The sequence below is a fragment of the Phascolarctos cinereus genome, unplaced genomic scaffold (genome assembly GCF_003287225.1).
Source record: "Phascolarctos cinereus isolate Bilbo 61053 unplaced genomic scaffold, phaCin_HiC Scaffold_3;HRSCAF=262, whole genome shotgun sequence".
Taxonomy (NCBI): domain Eukaryota; kingdom Metazoa; phylum Chordata; class Mammalia; order Diprotodontia; family Phascolarctidae; genus Phascolarctos; species Phascolarctos cinereus.
This window is the reverse complement of record NW_027555736.1, coordinates 71,184,115-71,211,465: the sequence shown is the minus strand read 5'-3', so window position 1 is coordinate 71,211,465 and position 27,351 is coordinate 71,184,115. Positions and strand designations below refer to the sequence as shown.

The 27,351-nt window shown below is 36.2% G+C and overlaps 1 protein-coding gene across 7 annotated transcripts in view; it reads left to right on the top strand.

Annotated features, from left to right (window-relative positions):
• SHLD2 (shieldin complex subunit 2) overlaps nt 1-27,351 on the top strand; it is a 90,535-nt gene that overhangs the window by 53,849 nt on the left and 9,335 nt on the right. For 4 of the 7 annotated variants that reach the window (XR_013485218.1, XM_020996901.2, XM_020996899.2 and 1 more), the window contains 7 exons: nt 2,677-4,191; nt 6,131-6,238; nt 10,999-11,193; nt 12,616-12,750; nt 20,833-21,039; nt 22,669-22,903; nt 25,804-25,919. Coding sequence is in view for 6 of the 7 variants with exons in the window: in XM_020996901.2 (XP_020852560.1) it covers nt 2,682-4,191; nt 6,131-6,238; nt 10,999-11,193; nt 12,616-12,750; nt 20,833-21,039; nt 22,669-22,903; nt 25,804-25,919 (2,506 nt within the window). In the remaining variant the exon portion in view is untranslated. The remainder of the gene's footprint in view (nt 1-2,676; nt 4,192-6,130; nt 6,239-10,998; nt 11,194-12,615; nt 12,751-20,832; nt 21,040-22,668; nt 22,904-25,803; nt 25,920-27,351) is intronic. The other 3 variants (XM_078150920.1, XM_078150919.1, XM_078150921.1) reach the window with 3 other exon arrangements.

Genomic DNA, 27,351 nt, shown 5'->3' with positions numbered 1-27,351 from the left:
ACTTTTCGGTCAGTTGTGTGGCTATGAAATTATCACATGCTATAGAAAATAGTTGATGAAAACTTGGCTGTTCCTCTCCCATGTTTTCATCAAAGGTACTTCAAGTGTGTAGGCCATTCTCATAAAGATTTTATGGATGTGATAAAAGTATACTAGTTTTTTTTTATCATTCTCTTTTCAAAATAATAAAAATAAAGTCATCAGATCCTTTCTTTTTTAAGGTATTTTCTATTGGGATCTTTATTTTGTTTATTGTCTTGAACAGTATTACTGGTAATACTCTTTTGAAGCCTGTTGACTTATCAAGCTTAATCTAACAGTTTTTGCAAACTGGGCAGGACATGTCATGATGAGATATGTCATAAAAATTGTATTAAAAACAACTCTGTCTCTCAGTTCCAGGGAAAATTAGTAGATGACTACAGTAAGGCTGTAGTTAAAATATCATGGTACTATTTGCCCTTCTATCTAAAAGTCCTTAGAACTTTTAACCTTTAAAAAATATAAATTAAGCATGCCTGATGAGAAGACACTTCCTATAAAAACCTTTTTCACTTGCTATATTAATCAAAATTTCATTACCAAAAATATTCAGAAACTCCTGAGGTAGAGTTCTGTGGCTTGTATTTGTTGTATGTATTTGTACACAGCCCCACTCCAAATAAAATATTTAGCATCAAGTGACAAACTTGAGGCAGTGAAAAACAATGGGAGATTGCTAGATTTGAGATCAGAAGACCTGGCCGGAACATGTTCTGCTATTTTACTGTCTGTGTGAACGTGGACAGATCACTGACTTGTCCAAGCCTTTGTTCCCCACCTATGAAATGAAGCACTAGATGCTGTTGTTGTACGCCTTCTAACTCTAAGGCCATGCTCCTGTGGGCCTTTATTTCAAGTCTGAACTTGGAGACTTTTGTTGGGTGCTTTGGTGACCTCTAATGGCCAAACAAGGAAATCACATTTTAGAAATAAAGCTATTTGATGAAGAATAGCTTTGAACTTTGTTGTGGATGTGAAGTTGTGCAGTAATCAAAGATAGTATTTACTTTAATAGCCATTCATTCTTCCTTGACTTGTAGCGGGTCAAAAACTGACATCCGGCCTCACTAATTTTGGCGACATCTCGATCATTTGTCTGAAAATTACAACCTGTCTCGATTATCAGTACTGCCAAAATAAAATAGTAACAGCTGTCACCAGTGTTCTCAACTCTCATGTTCAAACATTTACTCAGAAAAGATTCAAGAGCATGGAGTTATTTCGGCAACATATCAAGGTTAAAGAATATGAAAGCAAAGTTAAAGTTCTTGAAGTTTAATTTTTCTCAAAGTTTATTCACTCCATTTGGTTGGAATTGGTTACCTATTCCTCCCTTTACAGTTTTTACTTTTTACGAAGATTTAGCATTTTCTACATACAGTTCCTTAAAATTTTGAAAAGTTCATATTGTTGTCTTCGGATGCCATAGTCACTATGATAAAAACAATCACATTAACAAGTTATAATAAAAAGTATGTGCTACTCATGTTATTGTTCCTATTCTTAATCCTATTTGCATTCTTGATTTTTTACTTTACATACATTTATAGATCAAAAAATTTTCTAAACCAAATAGCCAACTTTTGATTATGCTAAGTGGGTGTTAAAATATGAATAATACAATTCTTTTCTATAGCACAATTATTAAGCATCTCCTACGTGCAAGGCACTGTGCTAGATGCTGAGGATAAAAAGATTGAAATGAAACTTCTCTTGATTGCACGGATTTTATTACATTTTGCTGAGGTGAGAGGGGGCAGGAGATAGGGAGATAATGGGTATAAAGTGCCATGTAAGTAAAAATGAGGAATATGCCTTCCAGGAATGGGAAATGGTTTGTTGAAATTCAAGGAAACAAGAGATGGAGAGGAAAGTTTAGGAAACAGGTAAGACTTCAGTTTGGTTGGAACATGACATTTTGTGAAGAGAAACAGAGGTTAGAAAGGGAGGTAGGAGCCAAGTAATCATATCTTTTAATTCTTAAGAAACGGAGGGGGAACCACTAAAGGTTTCTAAGCAGGGAAAGGGCACAGAAGATAACAGATAATCCAAAATTGAGGATATGTGGATTTAGAAATAGTCAGTCATTTATTTGATTTTTTGGTTTGGTTCATATTTTGAGAGCATGTGAACTATTTGGCTTATCATAAATAATCCAGATAAATGATCTTTGTGTATAGCCTAGGTGTTTATACCTAATTAAACAAATGGTGGTTAAAAAAACAACAAAGAAACAAAACTAACTTGTTATTAAAATGAGATTGAGTTGTATACATCATGAAACTGATTAAAGAAGGATGAATGTAGCAAGCCAGTGTTTTATTTACCAAGAGGCTCTAAATGAATATTATCAATGATTATTTTATTTTTAAGCATAAATATGTTGGTTGGATGGTTATGAAGGTTGGAATAAAGTTGAGAGTCTCAATAAGTACTATTGGTTAATTTAAAATTCTTATTTCAGTTGAGATCAAGTGAGATGTTTGTAAAATACTTTGCAAACCTTAAAACTCTCTATATTAATCTTAGGTGTTGTTTTAAATTTATAGTTAATTGTCTTTTACTTTTGTGACTGTGAAGTTAATATAACATTTAATGAATTAATACATTCATAAATTTTCATTTTTTTCTTAGAAATCATGAGTAAAATACCTCAAATCCATATTTTCTTTGGAGCACCAATTATTCCATCAAATGCAGCAGTATCACAAGAACAAACTTGTTCAGCAACCAGTGCTGATCCATGGAAAGTAACTCAGCTTTTATATGATCACCGTTCTTTAAATGTTAGTACTAAAGCATGCAAGTATGGTCATCTTGAACACCACCATGCAAGTCATCCAGTTCCTCTTAAAGAACATGTTATGGTGAACTCGGACAAAACTAGATCTTGGTGTGGTGATGACTATTTAACATGTGTTCCTGAAACGCAGTGTATAAAATCCCATAGTGATCCTTCAGTGACAATTGATATAGCCTACTATAATAAGCAAATACCTGGATTTGAAAGCAGAGTTCAACAGCATTTAAATGAAGGAAAATGTCATTATCCTGTGAATGAAAATAATAAAATCACAGACCAGCAGAAGAAATTTGAATCAAATTCCTGTTTCCACAATCTCTTAAGAAAAAATTTCCAACCAATAAATCAGGATTATTCTGATATCTGGGATTTGGTCTGCAGTACTAAGCAGATTAATATAGAACCAGAAGCTGCAGAAAGTGATCATATGCCATCAAAAAATCATGAGACAGTAAACCATTATCCAGGATTCTTTTCTCCCCAAACAACAGGTGAGCCAGAGTCTAAGGGAGTAATAAGGAAGACCTCGAGCTTCAGTACATCAGCAGACATTGAATTTCTTAGTATTATGACATCAAGCAAGATAGCCTTTCTAGCCCAAAGCCTGGATAAAGAACAAAGTTTTCCAAATAAAGGAACTACCAGCATGAAACCAGAACCAAAGGAAAGTTGTAGGGAAATGAGACTAGGAAAGTTCAGTAATTTTGTGGATGAACCAAATCAAGCAAGCTCCCTTGAACTTTTTAGTCCTAATTGTCCTGAGCCAACAAGCAACCTCACTCCCTTAAGCTGTAACAAAGGAACCAAAGAAAATATAGGATCTCAAGAACTTTTCAAAACTCCTGATGAACAACAGCCTACAGAGGATTTTTGTTTTGAGTCATTTAGCACAAGAAAAATGTGTTCCCAACAAAGTACTTTCTGTAAAGTTTCTATTAAAAGAAATCGAACATCTGAAGATAAATCAGGTCCTTCGAGCACTGTATCAGAATCCCTCCAGGGACCCAAGAGGATTAAGTCAGTTTGTTCTTCAGATGCCCATCAAATCTCTTCCAGAGTTTCTCCTGAAAGAGATGTATTTAGGTTTGGCAAGTTCTTAAAAAAAACATCTCTGCTTAAAAACTGTATTTGCAAAAGCCAGAGATATAATTGTTTGGTTATGGCCTTACATCCATGTCACGTGAAGGAAGTACACATAAAAACAGGACCAAATTCTGGCTGTAAAGTTCCTTTGGCAACTACTACAGTAACTGACCAATCAGAAATTAAGAAGAAGGTTGTGCTGTGGCGTAATACTGCCTTTGGTATGCTAACGGTATTTCCTGGAGATATAATTTTACTAACAGGTGAGAGCCTTGTGGTATTAGCAGTTGTTTTATTTCACTAAAACTCTTTTTCCAACCATATGTACCTCATGATTCATTTCCCATCACTTTTCTCTTCTAAGCCCAAACATAATTCTTCTCTGTTTATCTATTTGTGTTCCTACTTTGCAGAGCAATGCTTAATATTGGGAGAAAGACAAATTTTAAATGATTTCTGCCACTACAGAGCCCATAGAGTAGGGGAATAAAACACAAACACAGTTAACAGTAACATATAATACTACATATGTTCTTTAGATAGTTTCAACACCAACTGCTGTATAAGGGCAGGAGACAAGGTTTTTACCAGTTGGGAAGATCATGTAAGGATAAATGAAGATAAGGTGTAGTATTTGAGAAGAATTATAAAGAATAGTTTGAAATTCTGCACATAAAGGGATAAAGGAAAACATTTGGGACATCCTGGAAAGCTTGAGAAGGGCATAGAATGGGAAGATTTGTATGAAGTGATAAAGAATAACAGAAGCAAAATCAAAAGAATATACACGATGACTACAGCAATGTAATTTTTTTTTCTTAAATCACCAAAGCAACAAAACTCCAACCAATTGAAAAATCAATGGTCTTAGTGAACAGATCATGAAATGTAGCTCCTTCTTCTTAGAGGAGAACCTAGGGGCTCTCAGGACAGAATGTTGTACATATTATCAGATTGAAATCATTGTGTCTGATGTTTTTGCTTAATTTGCTTTTCTTGGTGGCAAAAGAAGGTTCATTCATTTCCCAAAGAAACAGCTGTGATATAAAGGCAAAAGGTATCAATAACACGTTTTGTGTTTTTGTTTTTAAAGAAAAGGCATGGAGATGGGAAAGGTGAAGGGTATGTTCTGGGAAAAGAGCAGCCTAGTCAGATAAGAATATAAAGGTAGCCTGGGGTAGTCTCAAATCCCACGCAAAGGAGTTTGAATTTTAATCAGTAAACATTACTTATAATAGCCACCATTTATATAGCCTTTTTAAGGTTTCCAAAGAATTATACATTATTTCATTTGATCCTGACAAAGACCACCATGGGATATTACAAGTGACATCTGTACTGGAGGAATCTTAGATATGGATAGTAAATATTTGAAAGTTATTGACACTGAGATGTTCATTGAACCTATGGGAATAGATAAGATCACCTAGAGAAGATGTAGAGGGAAATTCAGAATAGAGCACCCTCCCCCCCCCCAGTGGGAGATGGATAAATTGATAATTATCCAGCAAAGGAAACTGACAAGTCACAGTCGGGAAAGAGGAAAACCAGCATAGAATAAGTAATGTTTGTTATGAGAAGGAGGAGGCAAACAGTATTAAAAGCCACATAAAGAGTCAAGTAAGATGAAGCTTGTGAAAAAGCTATCTGATTTAGCAGTAGACAGATTTTTGTTTGTTTGTTTTTTGCTTTTTTTGGTGAGGCAGTCAAGGTTAAGTGACTTGCCCAGCGTCACACAGCTAGTAAGTGTCATGTGTCTGAGACTGAATTTGAACTCAGAGCCTTCTGACTCCAAGGCCAGAGCTCTATCCACTGTGCCGCCTAGCTGCCCCAGTTTGTTTGTTTTTAGGAATTGTGGAGAACTTGGTTGTTTTAGGCATAAGAAGGAGCCAAGGGATAAAGAAAAACCAAAGATTAAAGATAGAGAATGATCAAAAGGGCAGTTCTGACAACTGATGGGAGGGAATAGGATTAAGGACCCAAGGAGAAGGAGTTAGCCTTGGCAAAAAACCTCTTCATCAGACTAGAGCAAAAGAAAAGAAAAAAAAAAGAATGAGGGACAAAGTAGAGGGGTTGTGACCTAAAATAATACTCAGATGTGATCCCAACAGATTAAGAACAAATATCTTGAAAGGTAGTTGAAAAGTAGTTACAGGTTCTAAATGCATTCAATTGATGTTCTTTTGATTTCTTTTTTCCCAGATGTTACTATACATGATGACCAGTGGTACAGAGAAACAGTACTGCGGTCTACATTTACAAGTCAGTTATTGAATCTGGGGAGTTGCTCATCTGTCCAGCCTAAAGAATGTAAGATATATCATGAACATAATGGTTTCTTTGCCAGGTTCTTTGTATTTTTAAATGGTTAAAAAATGGTACTGGAGCTTGGTCAGATGCATTAGTCATTGTTAGTACCATAACTGTCGAGGTTAAAAGACATATACTTTTTTTTTAAATAAAATTTTTTCCCAATTACATGTAAAGAAAATTTTTAACATTCATTCTAAAAAAATTTTGAATTCCAAATTCTTTTCCTTCACTCCCCCCTCCCTAATACAGTAAGCAATTTGATATAGGTTGTACATGTGCAGTCATGCAAAACTTATTTCCACGTTAGTCATGTTGTGAAAGAAGACACACAACTCCTTCCCCCAAAACCATGAAAAAAATAAAGTGAAAAATAGTATGCCTTGATCTGCATTTAGACTCGGCATCAGTTCTCTCTCTAAATGTGGGTAGCATTTTTCATCATGAGCCCTTTGGGATTGTCTTAGAGCATTGTATTGCTGAGAATAGCCAAGTCATTTGCAGTTCTTCATTGTACAATCTTGCTGTTACTGTGTACAATGTTCCCCTGGTTCTACTCAATAAACTTTGAATCAGTTCATATAAGTTTTTCCAGGTTTTTCTGAAATCAGGCTGCTTGTCATTTCTTATAGCACAACAGTATTCCATTACAATCATATACCATAACTTGTTCAGCCATCCTCCAATTCATGAGTGTCCACTCAGTTTCCAATTCTTTGCCACCATAAAGAGCTGCTATAAATATTTTTGTACTATCCTCCCCCTCTTTTTTAAAAAAATCTCTTTGGATACAGACCTAGTAGTGGTATTGCTGGGTCATAGGGTATGCACAGGTTTATAGCCCTTTGGGCATAGTTCCAAATTGCTCTCCAGAATGGTTGAATCAGTTCACAACTCCAGCAGTGCATCAGAAACACATAACTCTTAACAACAGATAAATTAACTTTTTCAGGGAACGTGCTTTGTAATGGGGTTCATTTTGATGTTTGTTGGGAAGTATATCAAAATGTAAAAACAATTTCAGTTTAAAAATGCAAAATTTATGTTAAATTGGCTTCACTATCATTTTTTGCTTCATTTTTGTAGGTAGAAATTAACGTTTTTACAAATTTGTTGTAATCAAATTTCTTTTAGAAGGAATAATAAAAAAGAAGGCAAAGAAAAATATGGCTAAATATGTAATAGTGTTTTGATGATTTGATATTTCTATAATTATTAGAATATTTTTTATTCTGTAGGTTCTAAAAGTTTATGAAATGATTTTTTTAAAAACTACATTGCTCTTTCAGCTCTTTAATTTGCTGATTATGTACAATATGTAATCCTATTTTTTCATATAAACTTTTAGATATGCTCTGCCTTAAAAACTGCTTTGAAAGTTATTGACCTTTGATGCAGATCACTGTACTGTACCTCAGACTGTGACTAGTTTTTCTATTTTGCATAAATTTTTCAAGTAGTTAGCTTCTGGAGATGGGTGATTAGAACTAGTTGGTCAGAGGGTTTGAAACTTTAAATTTAGTGATTCTTTATACCGGGTGTCCCAAAAGTCTAAGTGCAGATTTTTTAAGCTCTTAAAGCTTAACACCTGTGCTAGAATTCGCAGAACCTTGATCAGACAGTAATAGTTACACACACACACACACACACACACACACACACACACACACACACACACACACACACACACACACACACACACGATTTTGTCAGTGTGAGTATCCCCTCCACCAACAGAGATTGCAGCCCTTTTACAATTTAGTAGATAGTCTTCAAGAGTTAACTGTAGCTGAAAATTCATCACTTTATATCCTGCCTTGGGGTGAACCCCTCTGAGGCTCATTAGTGAGGCACATTTTTAGATAATACATATGGTCTGCTTCTAGGACTCTGTTTGAAGACTTTCCAGTTTTCTTCCCCAAAAAAGCCTTTAAAAACCCAAAATTAAGGGGCAGCTAGATGGCACAGTGGATAGAGCACCAGCCCTGAAGTCAGGGGGACCTAAGTTCAAATCTGGCCTCAGGTACTTAGTAACTGTGTGAACCTGGGCAAGTCACTTGACCATAATTGCCTTAAAAAAAAGTTATCCTCAATTTAATGAGACATAAATATAGGATTTTAGCAAAGCACATAGATATTAGATAAGAAAAATAACACTGTTTATAAGCTGCACTGTTTATTTTAAATAAACATAATTTGAAGGGGGAGATGTAGCCTACAAAATATGGTAATTTTAAAAAAGGAACAATTTGTACTGGTTTTTAGTTAAAGATATATAATACTATTAAGGCTTTTTTTAATGACAAAAGAAATACTGGAAGATTGGGGAGGGAAGGGCTTTTAATGAAGTTTACCTTCTGTATTGTTCTTTATCCAGGCAAAACTAGTTTTGTAAATTTTCCCTGCAGGTGGCAGCACTTGAACAGTTTGTTTTTGGCTCAGTCCTTAATAGCATTTAGAAATAAATGCATTGTTGTTGCAGAGTAAAATTAAGTATAATTTGGAAACATGAGAATTTCAGAATCTCAGAAATGAAAGAGATATTCAAGGCCATCTAATCCAAACCATTTCTGAAAAAGAATTCCACCTATAACATAGGTGACAAATGGTAATCTGACATTTGCTCAAAGACCTCCAGGGAGAGAAATTCACTACTTCCCAAGGTAGGCCTACTTTCAGATAGCCCTAAAAGTCATTTCGGATTTCACTTCCTCTTTGCCAGTTTTGTTCTATTTGTTTCTATTGTTTCTAGTCCGAGGATTATCCTCCAAGAAATTCATAATCTGTGATTAATGTCCTCATACAAATTTAGGCGTAAAAACACTTAGTTCACAAACACGCTTTAAACAGCTTCACTTACAACATCTGTACTGGATTTTAGAATTAGAAGAGACTTTAGCCAAGCATCACAGCACTTTCAGGAATCCCTTCTATTACATCCCTAACAACAAATGTTCTTTTATTTGGAATATGTCTTGGAATTCTTTTGCATTCTGCTTTCATGAGAAAGAAAAAAATGGCAACTAAGCAAACTTATTCCAGGGATTTTCTTTAAAAGGCAATCTCTAGAGCATTTTGGAAGCTTATATACACTGCTATATAGTAATAATTTACATTCATGAGAAGTGCCTTCTGCAGTACCAGTTAGTGATTGTAGTGTGTTCAGTAGAGATTCTGATGTGTCTTATTATAATTGTTTCAAAATTATCAATGTTTTTAAGAATTACTATTCCATTTATCATTTGTTTCTTGATTTATCATCAAGGGACAATAAAAAATAACTGAGATTTTTGAGCCCAGTTGTAAATTGTGTGGCTTGATTCCTGGAAAGCTATACGTAACTTAGCCAGAGCAGCCTTTGTAAAATACACCCCCGACTTTAATGTGCTAAATAAATGTCAGATATTACCATTACTGCTATTGTTGTTAAGATGAGTAAATGGGAATTTATTATAAAACCATAAATTAATGTCTTACTTCACTCATTAAAAATCTATATTCCATCATCCGGTAAAAAAAAAGAAATAGAACACCTTCACTTGGCTTTACTTTGTTCATTAGATCTTGTGCTGAGTGACTAAAATGAGCCTAAAAATAGCTTTAAAATACTTTTATTTAAGAAACAGATGATTTTAACTTTGCATTATGAACACTGAGTACTCAGTATTCAGACGTTGTAATGAGGATATGTAGCAGTGTTCCCGTTGTAGTTAAATAATATCTACAAAAATTGAAAATTTAGTTACTGTCTTTCTTGAAGATAACATGAGCATTTGTATGTTGTTTTATTATTATCTCCCTTAATAATTGGCATACTTTGCATTGGAATAGGTTGAGGTGCAGTTTAGAAAGCTGAGTACCATGAAGTGAGTACTTTATACCAAAAATATTATATTAGCCGTCAGTAAAATGTTTATTGGGACATAGTTCCTGCCCACCAACTTAAATTCTGATTGAGTGTGGTATATAAATAACAGTACAAAACAACAATATAATATCACAAAGCAATATATATCAGTTGCTGAATGAAGATATTAACAATAAGAGCAGTAAGTTCAGAAAGAAGGAGAAACCGTTGTGACTTGGATGGATCAGGAAGGTTTCATGAAACGGGAGAGACTTCAGCTGAGTACTATAAGATTTGGGGGATGGGAAGCAGGGATTTAGGTTATTCCAGGTAATAAGGCACATTGAGGACATATGCTTCAGAGTAGAGGGCTGCATTTGTAGACACCCTTGAATACTTAGCTAAGTAATTTGAATGTTTTCCAGGGAGGTAGCCACTGAAGATAAAGAGCAGAGGGCTGATGGTGTTGTAAGAAGATTAATCTGGTGGTGATACACAGGATAGATTGAGGGGCTAGAAAGGCTATAGGCAGAGAGATCAATTAAAAAGTTGTTGCTGTAGTCTTAGTGTGAGAATAATGAGGTTCTCAACTAGGTTGGTAACAGTGGAGATTGGAGATACCTGAGGAGTGAAAGAACAATCACTTGTCAAGGAATTATAAGAAGTAACTGAAATTTTGAGCTTGACTGTGAGTTAAAAGAAATAGGAAAGTCAGCATTAGAAGCCAGTTTTATATAAGTTCAAGGCTTTATTTTCATATTTAAGCTGAACTGGATATTCTGTAATAAGAGAAATACTAATGTAGTTCAGAACCCAGAATAGGATCATTTACTTTTTGTCTAATACTGTGCAACCAAAATAGAGTTCTCAAAATAGACTGATGTTTCCGTCATCTTTATGATTTTTTTTTTAGATTCCTGTATAGTCAGTGTTACAGTTCTGCAAGATTTATTGGGGTATATCTCTTCAAAGTATTCCTACATCGTAGATCTTCCTTTCAGACATCCTCAGAAATTGGAAAGTATACAGTATGTAGAATTGGACCAGCTTCATCCAAACACATTAGTCCATTCAGTACTAAAAGTTGTCAGTGTCACAATACTAACAGGTAAATCAACTTGTGATCCTTCATTGGAAGGGTTGATAATAATACTTTCTCAAGAATCAATACTTTTCAAGCATATGCTAAACATCTAGATTAAGGAAGCTTTCCATAAAAATGGAAGTAAAAACTGAAAATGCAACATGTGTCTTTTAAAGTTGATTTTTATTGATATTTTTTGTTTTTATGTTGCCTAGATTTACCCTGTATCTCTCTTCCTCCTCTTTCAGAAGCTATCCCTCATAGTAAAAATTTCTTTTAAAAAAGGGAAAAATTCAAATTCAACAAACCTCCTTTATGTAATGTTCCATGTTTGTGCTCCCTCCAACACATCTGCAAAGGAGTAGAGGAGATGTCTTTTCCTATCTCTCCATATCTCTTCTTTGGAGTCAAGCTTGCTCATTGCAATTTTACATTTCATTTTCAGTTGTTTTGTGTTTTTTAATTAATGTTATTTGTATTCTTCTCCTGTCTTGCCTTCCTTCACTTTGTATCAGTTGATGCAAGTCTTTCCATGTTTCTCTTTATTCATAATTTTTGCTGTTTTTTAACAGCACAGTAATATCCTATTGCATTTATATACCACACTGTGTTTTTTTAAGCCATTCCCCAATCATTTGCATCTACTTTGTTTCCAAATTGACAAGTCAACAAGCATTTATTGAGCATCTACTACATGCTGGGTACTGTGCTAAAATCTGAAAATAAAAGGAAAAGCTAAATATAGTCACTTCTCTCAAGGAGCTCACAATCTTTAGTGGGGAAGACAACATGCAAATAACTGTACAAATAAGGTAAGTACAGAATAAATTAGAGAGAATCTCAGAGGGAAGGCACTAAAAGTAAAGAGGACCTGGAAAGGCTTCCAGGAAGAGATTTGAAGGACACCAGGTGGTACAGAAGAGGAGAGAGTGAGTTCCAGGCATGGGGGACAGCCACTTAAAATGCCCAGGATGAGAAGATGGATCATCATTCTAGTTCTCTGCTGCTACAGAAAGTGTTGCTATTACTATTTTGGTGTGTATGAAGCCATTCTTTTTGTCAGCGCCTTCCTTGGAGTAAATGCCTAGCAGTGGAATCTCTAGGTCAAAGGGTATGGACATTTCAGTCACCTTCTATGCATAATTACAAACTACTTTACAAAGTGGTTGTACTAATTAACACCTCCAAGATCAGTGCATTAGTATGACAAAGTATGTCTCCTGTGCTTTTTGTTGTTGTTGTTGTTGGTTAAGTGACTTACTCAGGATCACACATGTAGTAAATGTCTAATGCTGGATTGGAACTCAGTTCCTCCTGACTCAGGGCCCGTATGCCAACTAGCTGCCCCTTGTCTAATCTATGTTTGAGTTAAATTATAGACTTAGGAAAATAAGAAAAAATTTTCAATTAAGTCAAATAAAACTAATACCCTTGTTGTTTTTCCAGAGGCAGTATATGGTTACAGAGGACAGAAGCAAAGAAAAATTATTTTAACAGTAGAACAGGTCCAAGACCAACATTTTGTACTTGTGTTATGGGGTCCTGGAGCAGCCTGGTACTCAGAGGTTCAAAGGAAAAGGGGTAATATGCCAGACTTTTTTTTTTAAACTTAATAATACTATTTGAATGGTTAATGCTCTTAGTGTGAGTTAAAGGGGAACACAAGGTTCAGAATGCATCAGATATTCTAGAAACATGCCCTATTTCTTTATTTTAATTTTAAAGTAGAAAAATAATTGTCCTAAAAATCTTCTTTATTTAGAAATGTTGATAAAATAAAAACTCATTTATTTTTATGGGCATACAACAGTGCTATGTCATTTATATTTGTTTTTAGTGAGGCTTATTCAGTCTCCAAATTATGTCCTTTAAGGTATTTAAATATTGAGATTATGTCTCTACATTAAGGTTCGGTGTGCTAAAAATATAAACTGTTTGGTATATGTCTTATATTCTGTCACAACATGCTACTTTGGCTGTAAGTTAAGCTTTTTTAGAGTGCATGCATTAACTTTAAAAAAATAAATTCTGAATTTACAGGGAAAAAAATGAACATTTCCTCATACAGAGCAGAACAGAGAAAGAGGAATATATATGAAATTGCAAGTTTCTATTACATGTATTATATGCATTCTATTACATATTGCTTTTGCTTTTTTAAAAGTATGTAATAAATTTAACTTGTTACTTTCACAGCTATTCTGCTTATGTTTCCTTTTGAACTTCTCTGTGCATTTTTGAATGCTTTTATGACCGTTTTTCTTTCTTTTTTTGGAAGGGGGAGAACCCTATCACTAGATTCCATTCCTCCACTCCCCTAGTCCTTTCTCCCCATAATCCTTCTAGTTAGTAAACATAGTTAAACAAAATAAATCCACCTGTTGGCCACGTCCATTTGCATGTATGTCTCATTTTGCGTCTTCAGAGAATATATCACCTCACCTCTTAGGAGGAGGATAGCATGCTTCATCATCAGTCCTCTGGAATCATTGCTGACCATTGCATTGATCAAAATTCAAAGTTTTTATCTTTTTAATATTGTTGTTTACTATGTAAATTATTACCCTAGTTCTCACTTCACTCTGCATCATTTCATATGTCTTCCCAGGTTTCTCTGAAACTGCTTCTTTCATTATTTCTCATCACTCAGTAATAATCCCTTACATCCATGTTCCATGATTTGTTCAGCCACTTGTCCAGTTGATAGAGAATAGTTTCTAGGTCTTTGCTACTATAGAAAGAACATCTGTAAAAAAAAAAATTTTTTTTTTTGGTGAGACAGTTAGGGTTAAGTGACTTCCCCCAAGTCACACAGCTAGTAAGTGTTATGTGTCTGAGGCCAGATTTGAACTCGGGTCTTCCTGACTGTAGGGCCAGCACTCTATCCACTGTGCCACCTTGCTGCTTTAAATATCTTTGTATACATAAATCATCTTGCTCTCCCTTTGATCTCTTTGGAATATAGACCTACTAGCAATATCACTGAGTCAAAGGGTATATGCATAGTTTAGTGACTTTGGGGACCTAGTTCCAAATTGTTTTCCAGAGTGGCTGATCTAGTTCCACAGTTCCATTAAGAGTATACTATTATGCCCATGTATTTCCTCTTTGAAGCTGCTAGGATAATTAAAAAAGTTTTCCATGCACAAAGCCAGTGATTTTCAACATGTAGTCATGTTTAAAATATGAACTATACCTATATTTTCAGTTATGGCACGAGTGAATTATATTAAAAACAAGTTATACTTCACTGATATTGACAGCAGTGCTTTTTTCCCATTTAGTTCTGATGAAGTTTTTCTCTTTCATGATAAGTTGGAATGGTCGGTACAGAAGGCCTTTCCCTATCTTTACCTCCCTGAAGTGAGCTCTAGAATGAGACAGTTTTGCAAACCATTGTGTTATTCAACTGTCCTGCCTGGAAAGGGTTAATGGCTATCCCCAAATACTGAACTTATACCCTGTTGAGTAGTTACACAAAAATAAGGCTCTGGCCCATCTTCTTTTAATGATTAATAAGGAATACTTAGAATGTTAGATATCCAATTTAATTTTGTGTGTGTTGAGATCAAATGTTCATGGTATGTCAGTGAGAGTTGTTTGCCAGTTGTGAAATCAGACAAATATCTGCCACTGGTAGACAAGCCCTGACCGTTTGATCCCAACCTGAAAACCCAGATCATGAGTCTAATGGTTGATCCCAAAATGAGAGTTATCACATAGCCAGGTCACAGAGCAGACAACCACATGATGGACATTCTTTTAAGGGTAACAAGGGTGAGCATTATTTGTCCACAAACCTCTCTCCAGAGGAGGGTTTGTACACTATTTAGTTTGACATTAAAAAATAAATAATCAGACAGGTGAAATGCAAATATTGTTCCAATATTCATTTAATAAGCATTTATGAAGTGCCTACTTCATAGACATTGTGCTCATATTGTGTAGTTTTAATCTGTAACAGATTCAAGAGAACTTCCTACCTAAGCAGTTCTGTTATGCTGTGTTCTGGGACTTCACTGTGAAGATGTTTCTATTTTCAGAATTTCTTTATTCCTTTTTTTTTTTTAGGTAATTGGGGTTAAGTGACTTGCCCAGGGTCACACAACTAGTAAGTGTCAAGTGTTTGGTCTGAGGCTGGATTTGAACTCAGGTCCTCCTGACTTCAGGGCCAGTACTCTATCCACTGCACCACCTAGCTGCCCCTAGAATCTCTTAAAACTGTTCTGCTCACTTACTAGCTGTGTGACCCTGGGCAAGTCACTTAACCCTGACTTGCCTCTCCCACCCCCTCTCCCCCCAAAAAAATCCTGGCTCTGCCACTTAAGTTAAAAACTAAAAAAACAGCAACTCTATTCTGCTTTACTCCATGAATACAACTCCCATTCATTTACAGTATTAAGTTTCATTGTTGATTAGAAAATGTAGAAGAGCTAATTGTTTAAAAGGGACATAAGGCCCTTTTCAGAATATACTATTACGTGCCCCAGAACTAATGTTTGTGGCAAATACATGCACCACAAGGTCATGTCAGAGTCCTGATGGTGGGTAGACTATCCACATAAATGAGGTTTTTTGCAGGGCTACAGGAATAAACATAAAATAGGTTGGGCTTTGACTGCCATGCCAAATGAATATCTTACTTTTGTAATGTTGCTGAATGAGTGCAGAGCAGCTCAGATGAGGCAAACAAGATAGTGCATGTGGTAGAAGCAACATTGCACTTGCAGTCAGAATACCCGAGTTTGGGTCCCAGCTGTAAGACCTCCTAGTTGTGTGACTGTGGACGATTCACTGGATTTCTCAAAGCTTCCATGTTCCTCATCCTTAAAATTAGGATGGTGATGATAACTCCACTACCTATGCCATAAGATTATGAGGAAAGTGCTTTATACATCTTGAAGTGCTGTGAAAAGTGGATATAATTTAGTAGCTAGAATTTAACTCTGCCTAACTCAGAATCATAGAAACTCAGCATTGCAATGGGCCTCAAAGTCTGTGAAGGCCAGCTGGTACCTAAACAAGCTCTAATTGTTAGGAAGCTTTTCTTTGCATCAAGCCCGTATTCTCCTCTTTGTAATTTCCATCTATTGTTCCCAGTGCTATATAACCAGTCAAACCCCATAGCCACCTGATGGCCCTTCCACTATTTGGAATGAACTATCATGTCCACAAATAAGTCTTTCCTTTTCTAGGCTAAACATCCCCTGTTCCTTCAACCAGTCCTACTCTAGCATTAATAGAGTCCCATCAGCATCATGGCTGCCCTGTTCTGAATCCTTTCTGGCTTGTCAGGATCTTTCCTAAAATGGAGCATTCAGAGTTGAATATAGTACTCCACAGTGGTCTGACCACAGCGGAAGACAGCAAGATTATTGCCATTCTAGTCCTGGATTCTGTGCCTCTTTTAATGTTGCTCAAGTTCATATTAGCCTAGATCATGTTTTTCATTCATACAGAGCTTGAAATTCATTAGCATCTGCAGATAATTTTCAAACTGCTGTCTAGCCAAGCCTCTCCAGATCTTATTCTTGTGAAACAGATTACTTTTTACCCAATTGAAGAGCATACATATATCCCTATTAAATTTCCACTTATTTGAGGCAGCATATGTAGTGGACAAAGCTTGAATTTGAACTCAGAGGACCTGGATTCAGATTCCACCTCTGCCACTTATTTTTGTTAGCCTGAGCAAGCTCCTCATTCTCATTGTGTAGCTCAGGTTTCTCCTCTGTACAAAGAAGGTAGACTAGATGACTTCTGACATCCATTCTAACCGTAAATCTTTGATTCTATGAGACCATCCAGGGTTTTATTAAAACCATCCCCAATTAGATTTTCAGTCCCATGGAAGATAGGAACTATGTCCCAGTAAACTGATTGTTGAATAAAATAATATTTTTTTTTGTTATTATGAAGCACTTACTGGTATGCTACTTTTAGGTTGTACCTCAGTCTGTCCCAGCAGAAAGTATGTAGATTACTGAAAAAACTAATAGTGAAGTAACAAGAAATGTTTAAAATATTTTCTTGAAGTTGCAATAAATAAATTTTCAACAATGGAAGCATTACTGCATGACCTCATTACTGTGTCTGAATACAAAGCACTCTTAGCATCTGTAATATAAAGCTGACATTTACTTGCATTTCTGAAAGTATTAAGATATTTTTAGGTTTACTTTAGTGACTCATCCTTATATCTAATGAGCAAATTAAAACATTGAGATAAGACAGAAAATGTTCTATTTCTTTTTTTTAAATGGGTAAATATTGACTTTTAAAGAAATAAGTAAAACATTTACTCGTTTTATAATTCCCATTTATTTTTTATAACAATAATAGTAACAATAATAATTGGCTTTGGTAGAACACTTGACTTTGCAAAGGCCGCTCTGCCTTATAGTTTGGTTGCCTGAGTTAATACACACACACACACACACACACACACTCACTCACTCACTCACTCACAATGCATGACTGTCGTTTTCAAAAACTTGCCTGTTTTCAAACAGTTATAATAAGATTATAACAGTATAATAATATTTTCAAACAAATTTAAACACAAATTCCAAAACATTTATAAAATAATAGTGTGAATTCTCTACTGATCATGCCACAGTCATTTGATGAGTAAAATGTTCTAGTTTCATTATAAATCAAAGAAGAGAGTTTATTATAAATCTTGGAGAAAAAAGTCCTGTAGGAATAATATGGGATCACTGTTGTAGAACTAGAGGAGACCTTAGAGATCATATGGTCTGACTCCTTCATTTTACAGATGAGAGAACTGAGGCTCACAGGGGTGAAATAACTTGCCCAAGGTTGCACATGGCGTACATGGTAGAGTTGAAATGTGAGCCCAGGGCTCTTTCCACTCAACAGCAGTGCCTCATTTAAGTACCTCAGAGGCTCTGGGGTCCTCTCTCCAGTAGTGCTGATCCAAATCCGTTTATGCCTTCCCAACCTCTGTGACTTTTCTCCAGGTTTTCCCATAAATCCTTCACCAAGGTTCCACTCAAAGTGTTGGATGGCTTCTAAATCTCTTTCATTCATTCAACAAAGATTTACTTATGTACCTTCTAGGTACTAGTTCTTTTCTCTTTCTTCTTTCTTTTAATCATTCCCTCATCATCAGAAAATTTGTGTTGCTTGTGTCAAAACCTCTCTTTACCCTTCCCCCCATCCCTGTTTGTTTCCCTGTTGAGTTTAATGTACTTCTCAACCGAACTCTTTGTGGGTATTTGTGTATGTGTCTGTGTGTCTGTGAAAGAGAGAGGGAGAGAGAGAGAGAGAGAGAGAAAGAAATCCTGCTTTGTCAGTTTTAAGTGAGGTTTATCTGATGCCATTCTCCACCTCCTCCTTCATGTTTGTTAGCTGCTTCTCCTTATGTACCCCCAGTTATGAGAAATAACAAATTTCTTCCTTTCTACACTGTGTTCCTCTTTTTTCTTTCCTAATCCTAACACCAAGATCTTTTTTTTTTTAATTTAACCTCCTCACTATCATTTGAAGAGCCTGAGTTCTGAAAGGACACTTGTTTCTTTCTTACCCACTAGAATGGTAGTATTTCACCCTTCAGGCCCTTCCCATTGTTTGAATAAATGTCCCTTCCTAGATTTCCCTTGAATCTTGTGTTTTGCAGAGTACCAACTCCAAAATCCCTTATTAGGGTCCATCTTTTTCCCTTGCAAGATTATACCCAACCCTGCAGGTAAAGTTGCGCTCTGTTGTAAGCCTGTGTCTTTCTCCTTTGGGACAGTTGTGTTCCAAGATCTCTCTTCGTTTATAATCTTGTGTGACAAGGACTTCGGTTCCTTGGTACTTTAACTAGTTCTTTCTGGATGCTCATGATAAGGGAAAATCCTGGTTCAGACCTTGGTCTAGTCAATGAGGCAAACTCAAGAAATAAGACAAAGGTAGTTTTTTTAGCACACCAAGGTAGCAAGCAGTTGGAATGCTGTCCGGCCCAATTTCAAACTGCGCGTAGTTTTTATAGACAAGCGTAAACAACTTCCATGTAACTTGGTACACATGTCATGAGGGGATGGGGGGATGCGTTTTATGCCAGCCTAGCATTTTCACATCTAAGTATGCATGTGCAAGAGTAAATTTCCAGACCGCCATCTCCTGCAGGCTAGCAGCACATGTACCCAATGGAAGAGTCACTCAGGCTGAATTTGCACAATCCTCACTGTGGTGCTAACAGCCCCAGAATGAGGCCTCTGTCATTCCCCAATTTTTAACTGCATCTGTCTGACCTTGGCCACCTAGAGTTTTGGAGTTTGTTTGAGGATGAGAGAGGTACATGGTGGGAAGCAGCACAGCAGGCCTATAATGATGAAAAATAGGAGGCCCAAGAATAGGCCTCTCATCCAGGGGAAATCAGGAAGCCAGGAGGTTAGCCACCCCCAAAGGCATAAAGCAGGGCAAAAAGTGAAAAAAAAAAAACAAATGCATGGTAGATTGCAGGTTATTAGGTCCTAATCATCAGGCTCAAACAAACAGGTGACCAAGGGCTGCTGATTGGTGTCAGGGTCCCTTCTCAGTTTAATTGGGTCCAAGGGCTGATCAAGGGTTGCTCCTTCTGCTGGACTGAGGTCAGTCATGGCAGGCTCTACATGGGAGTGAGGTCATCCATTCAGCAACCTTGATGGCAGTATGACTGGTCAGCAGGACCTAGACAGTTCTCTTCCAAGAGGACTGGAAACCAGGTACCTTCCCGGAGTTTCGGATCCACACATAGTCTCCTGGTTCTGCCGGAGGCAAAGTTTACACCAAGGCTGCCTCCTTCCAGACCTGTGAGAAGGGGTCACCTGAGTTACTGCTCTGGCCTCCTCCACCTTTAGTTAGGACGGGGCTGCTACAGATTCCCACTTTGGGGATTCTGGCCGCCATGGAGTATTCTTAGCAGAGACCTCCACTCTTGCTGCTTCTGGACATAGACCCCTGGAAGTACACTTGTCTCTGGCTTATCTCTAGTCACACTGGGAGGCCAGGGACTTGTGCCTGTTCTCATACTGGCTTTGCTGGCAGCTCTCTTCCCAGTTACCTATGGGCTTCTGCTTGACTCTTGATGCAGTTCTTGAGGGGAAGTATTCACTTACTATAGTTGCTCATTGAATTTTCTTGATCATTATTCATCCTAGTGTGAATTCTAGGGTTTTGCTTCAGTAGATGTGTGGGGCCTGAGCCTCTGCCCCCATTCCAGCAAGCAGCCATCTTGTGTGCAAGCCCAACAGGTCATCCTTGAAAGAACACTTCTTTTTAAAGTGAAAACATCTTACTTTGATGCCTAAATAAAGCATACACATTTAATTCTTTAATAGATCTTATGTGTAGTGGAAAGAACATTGGACTAGAACACAGAAAGTTTGGGTTCTAATCTTGTCTCTGCTCTCTACTAGCCATGTAGCCTTAAGTAAGTGATGCTTGAGCCTTAGTTTCATCTTTTGCAAAATAGGGATAAGACTGCAGCCTTGCCTCTCTGACAAATTAGATTTTGTATGTGAAAATACTTTGAAAACTCTAAAGCATTATATAGATGTGTAGTGATTTTTATTTTATTCCCAGATTCTTAAGTGTAACCCCTGAACTGAATAGTTTAATACTGTTTGATTCTAGATTGTTTTCCTTACATTGACTTTTTTATTTTCTTGTCTTAAGATCATCTTTGGGAGTTTAAGTATCTCCTCACTCAACATAATTCCACATTAGGAAATCTAGAATTGCACACAACCCCTTGGTCCTCCTGTGAGTGCCTTTTTGAGGATGACATGAGGGCAGTTGAATTTAAAGCAAAGTTCCAAAAAAGGGAAAGTCACCTTGTGAAGATCTCACATTTATCTGCCCTTCTGGAAGAGAAGCGCTCAGGTAAGAGAGTGCATGCACAGCTTGTGACCTGTTAATGAGGGAGTGAACTCTTTGGGAACTGGCAGGAACGTGACTTGAGTAGCACTCTGCAATTGAGTTGTTTTACAGCTGTAGCTTTAGCTGGACCCCAAGATGTTTGAATAGTGTAGCTGGTACACTGGGCGCTTCGGATTAAGTTGTATTTAGTGGGACAGTACATTTCAAAATATCTATTTTGTGTAGCTTCAACCGTGTAGGCTGCTGTTCTGTAAATGTTAAATAAAAAACGACAGTGCTAATCATTGGAGAACTTCATAGTGATTTAACCTGCTTTCCAGTAGATATTTACTTAAGACACCGAGACATCATCCAGATACTTTTATAGTTTCCAGATGCATTTTAGTTTATTTATTTAGCCATCTGGATACTGATATTCAGACTGATCATTTGTATGGTATATGAAAATTCTGTTTTATAAAATGCATTTAAGCACCTACTCCCCAAACTGCTCTTTTTAAATATGTAATTCATCATCAAAAGCATTTTAAGGATCTTTTAATTGATTGTATTGTCCTTTGGAATTGTTCTCTAATAAACAGAAATATACCCTATTTTGAAATATATGACTTGGAAAGACATTTTTTGTTTTTTTTCTGTCATCATCTACCTATTTTATTATATATTATTCAGATATTTTATTATATAATTTAGAGGACATGTGATATATATTATTTAGAAATATTATTTTGATGGGTTGGCATAGATATGGGCAGTTAAGACATGTTCTCAGATCTAAAATGTGACTACATATCATGGAAGCTATTTACTCTGAACTTTTCAGAAATCTAAGAAAAATCTTCCTGTAGTTATTCCAAATGTATTTAGAAGAAGAAATAGGAGGTGGAAAGTTGGGGAATATCTTTTAGTATGCCTTGATATAATTTAATACTAACAAAAAGTGTTCATAATTTTTACACAATATGTGGTTAAAAGTTGAAAAAATCAGATATATTTTGGCCTTTACACTGAAACTTAAATAACTTTGTGGTTATTACATTTGTAATGTAGCTATTTTGTTTATAGTTATTATGGTTATATGTATTATATATTTAGTTGTGTTTATACTATACTTATAGTTATTTTAGATTTTATTATTAAAAACTTTATAGTTATAACATTTTAATAACTCATTTTCTTAGCTGGTTTTTCTCTCATATTGTCTTAGATTTTTTCAAGATTTTGTATGTGCTGTGAATAAAAAAAGATTTTTATAATTGTATGAAAGGAATGGGAGAATATTAAATTATCTGACATTCGTAAGAAGTTAAATGGTCTAGTGCTCAGTGAACTTCTTGACCTTATGTTACAATGCCCCCTTTCGGTCATCCAAAGGAACAGTTTAGAACAGATCATTTGGCACATCAGTGCCTGTAAATTTTCAGGGGCAACCTGTTTAAAGCTTAGAACTAGATAAGTGAGTTCAGTATTTTTATGTTACTTTCCATCTGGTTTCTAGCTTTGTGCCGTGGGCTCTGGAATTAAAGAGTTGAACTCAAAAGAGTTAATAATTAGGAAGCCACCATGATCTTTTAAGACAACTTGTGGAAGCACAACAGTTCCAATTCAATACATATTTTTTGTCTTCCATAGGAGTGGTTCAAGTAAGAGCCCAGATATTAGCATTAGTGTTTCCTGTTGCTGCCCACGAAAGCCGACAGCTTGTCCTGGATGCCAGCTCTTCTCTGGAGGATATTCTGACATGTCTCCCCATCATTGTGTATTCAGGTTGTGGAAAATGTGGACTGGAATTAGAAGCAGATGAGAACCAGATCTACAAGCAGTGTATCAGCTGTTTGCCATTTACTATGGTGAAATTGTACTACAGGTAAATAAAGCCAAAAACCAAGTTATCTGAAAAGACTATATTTAGAATGATAGGACTGGAAATAACCTTAACGAGTCACTGGTACCATTTTCTTATATCTAACCCAAAACTATAACTAATCTTCCAAGGCAGAAGAGATTCCATCCATTTCAGAAAGAAAATATTAGGATGTGTAAAAATAATTAAAATAGTTATATGTGGAAAGAAGCGTAGATTGGTAGTTAAAATGAAAATTTTTTTCTTTCCTCACTACTGAGTTACCATAGGGAATATAAAACATCTTAGAGTCTCAGTTTTGTCTTTTTTTTAACTTTCAGAATAAGTAAAACAATATGTACCTTCTAGGATAATGGCTAGCAGTATAATGGCTAAAGAACTTTTGTAGGTCTGGCATAATTTTTTTTTATCTATTTATGCTTTTGTGAAACAGCATCTCACTTTTTACTGTCTTGCCAATTTTATAACATGACCTATAAACTTTCAGTAGCTTTCAAGGAGGCTGCTGCTTTGTTCTATATCAGACCCTATTCCAGAAGTAGATTATCTGCACATTATTTAGCACCAGATTCCTCCTTCTCTGAGGCCTCATTGTGGCATGGGAATGACACTGCATCCTTTTTTAAATGATGGTACTTTCTTTTTTTCCACTTACTAAGCATTTATTTTTTCCTCTCAATCCTATTTTGTCTAGTTTTCCTGTCAGTTTTTGTAAAATAGCAAGGCCTTGCCCCTGCAACTGGGGTCTTTGGGATTATCAAACACTAAATTACAGGGTTAATTTGCTTCAGTATATGTGTACCTCATCTGATCCATTGATAGACCTCTATTTTTAACCAGTACCAAATTGTTTTGGGAATTACTGCTTTGTAATATAGTTTGAGAACAGGTATTGCTGAATTCCCTTCTTACTTTTTTTTTCCCCTAGAATTTTCCTTGGGATTCTTGACCCTTTGTTCCTCCAGATGAATCTCGTTAATTTTTCCAGGTCCGTAATGTAACCCTTTGGTAGTTTTATTGATATGGAACTAAATAACATTAGCATTATATTTAATAGAAGGGGTAACATAGATATCCTGTCTTTACCCCTGATCTTACTGGAAAGGACTTTAGTTATGTCTGTTTCATACAGTTCTAGCTCTTGGTTTTGTTGGGTTGATGATAGTTTTTCCTTTCGCAGAAATGGATTTTGTCAAAAACTCTTTTTGCATCTGTTGATATAATCCTATGATTTCTACTGTTCTTATAAATATGGTCAGTCATGATCATCTTTTTCCTATATTTCTAATATAAATACAACCTGGTCATAGTATATAATCTTTTGGTACATTGCTATGGTAACTTTATAAATATTTTATTTAAAAATTTTGGTTCAGTGTTAATTGGGGATGTTAGTTTATATTTTCCTTCTCTGTTTTGACTCTCCCTGCTCTAGGTATAAAGGCCATTTTTGTATCATAGAAGGAATTTGGTATTTTTGCAATTTGTGTAATATTGTAATTAATTGTTCTTTGAATGTTTGAAATAATTGTGAATCCATCTGGTTCTGAGTTCTTTGTTTTCTTTGAGAGTTCATTTATGGCTCATTCAATTTCTTTTTCTGGGTTTGTGTTATTTAAATTCTCTATTTCTTATTCTGTTAATCTGGGTACTTTATTTTTATGTAAAATATTCATCCATTTCATTAAAGTTGCAGGTTTGATTAGCATGTAGTTGGGTAAAATCATTTCCGGTAATATCTTTTATTTCTTCCTTCATTTGTTGTGAAATTCTCTTATAATCTCTCTCCAGTCCCCCAGCTACCATCTCAGCATAGGTTTCATCACTAGAGGATTGTCTCCCTGTCCCAACCCATCCTCCATTCAGCTGCCAAAGTGATTTTCCTAAGCGCAGAATCTGACCATGGCATCTTCCACTGCCTCCCTCTATAATCTTCAGTGACTCACTGTTACCTACAGCATCAGATATAAATTCCTCTTCACAATCTGGCCTTTTTTACTTTTCCAGTCTTCTTTTACTTTTTTCCTTTCCACACTCAGCCAGCTACGTTGGCCTATTTACCGTCTTCAGACACAACACTCCATCTCCAATTTCTGCCATTTCAGGGCTGTCCTAGTGCCCAGAATGCTATGTCCCTGCCCCTCCATCTCTTAGCTTCCCTGGTTCTTTTCAAAACTCAGCTCAAATCACATCTTCTGCAGGTTTCCTGGGCTCCTCAGCTGGTGGTGCCTTCCCTCTGTGATTGCCTTCCTTTACAACTGCATGTGTGTGTGGTTATTAGAGTGTGAGCTCCTTCAGGACAGGGATAGTATTTTTGCCTTTCTTTGTCTCCCTAGCATGTAGTAAGTTCTTAATAAATGTTTGTTGATTGACCCACTGACAAGTAAATATAGTTAAGTTTATATTAAATTGGTCTGCTTTGGCCCTAAAAAGTTAACAGACCTCCAAAAGATCAGTTTATTTCTTTGTCATGAGTAGGGTTATCCCCGGTATTACAGGGCAACAGGATGCTAATTAATGAAAACATTTCTCTGTAGATAAATTACTCATTCGACTGTATACTTCCTGCTCGTGCCACTGTTGAATAACTGAAGCCAGTATTGTAATTTTCCAAGGAGACTGGGACTTGAGCTTGGAAACTGTGTTTCGTTTTTCTCTTACTGTCTTATCACAATAACATGGGCATAGTTTTCCCAGAGGCAAAGGTTTTTCCTCTGTTGACTCTTCATAAGAACCAAAGGTAGATGTGGTATCACAGGAGCACTCTCAGTTGTTTTCAGCATGCTAAAATCAAGTCTAGACCAGAAAGTGACGCTTCATATCACTAATTTCACTGAAACTTTGCTCTGGTTTCAAAGCTTCTTTTTTGATTTTTGCCTCTCCTGGTATGTCTCCTTTTCCAGGTCAGCTCTAATGACTGTGTCTGATGACAGGAATGAGGTTCGCATTCATGTAGGATCGGAGATGATACAGAAGATTCTTCTCAATATTCCACCTGATTGGTTAAGCAGAGTTGTAGGTATTGTATCAAAAATTAAATTGTAAACAGTTCTTAGTGATCTGTGTATAGGTCTCAATAGAGAGTGGTTTCTGGATAAGTGAGATGTTTACTATAATCTGTTAACATGATCACATGTTTTATCTGCTCAGGATTTTTTAAGTTGGCAAAAAGCTTTAGTAAGTTTGTGTTAAATGGATCTCTTGTTATCTGAAAAGGTTGGTACACCTTCACATTCTCAGTTTATTTCAACTTCCTCACTGGTAAGATGGGTTCTCAGCAGAGGTGAAGTGTCAGTGACAGGTGAAATTGGGATACTAGTATTTAAAAACAAACAAATACAGATGAATAGTCTCATCCTCTTCACCTTCTGTTCTAGCATTTATGAAGGAGGAAGGTTTGACTGAACCACAGAAGTTATAAATTAATGAGATTTAATCCTAAAATCATCTCAGTGCATAAATTCAAGAAAGATCTTTAGCCTCAATTCTTAGTTTTTAACCTAGACATAATCATTCTGGTCAGTGTTCAAACTTAGCACCTTCAAAAGCAGTGGCATGCCTGAGGCTGGAGAAGGCAGACACTGGGCCAGAGAGAGGCAACCTCATGTAAATCAGGCTATCCTGTAGGTGTGTGGAGCCACAGAGCTCTCCCGGCCCTGCCCTGCTGTCACATATGGGAAACTGAAACACTTTGGTGAAGAGAGCATTCCAGGCGTGGTGAACCTTGTAAGCAAGGGCAGGAAGCTGCAAATTAGAACCAATACATAGGAGTCATGAGGAAACTGAGCAATGAAGAGAGGGCTGAATAGGTAGGATGGGATCAGATTGGGACTGGCTTTAAAAATTAATCCAAGAAGCTTCAATTCTGTGCCCAGTAGAGAACAGAGCACCCCATTACATGATATACATTGTGGGCACAGGAAATCACTGGGTTGGTTAGTTTCCTCTACCTGTTTTTTCCCCTCCTTTTTATTCTTTGGCATAAGAGATGACTCTTGGGTACACTGAGATATATTTGGGAATTAGGGTGATAATACAAAATATTAATAGTTTAATTTTTAAAAGAGAGAGAGACTTGTGTGGCAGGTAAACAGCTTTGGATTATTCAGAGTGCTGGTATGTTCCCAAAATGCAACGTAGCCAGTCCCCTACTCTGGGCTGGATTTAGCTCATTGTCCATCCATAACACTTGTCCTGAGGGATTATAATCTCAGTACTTCAGAACATTTTCAAGGAATCAATATTAATCTAGTCACTTAACATACAATGAGATTATTTTTAGTCACCTATTCTTAACATTTATTTAATCACATAATTCTTTAGCTAACCCCAGTGGCACTGTTTAGATGTGAACACTCAGAATATTTTCAGTTTCAGATTTAGGGTAATAGTGGCCAATAAATTCTTCTACACGTTACTTACTTATAGCTAGCAGTGGAATAAGGAACATC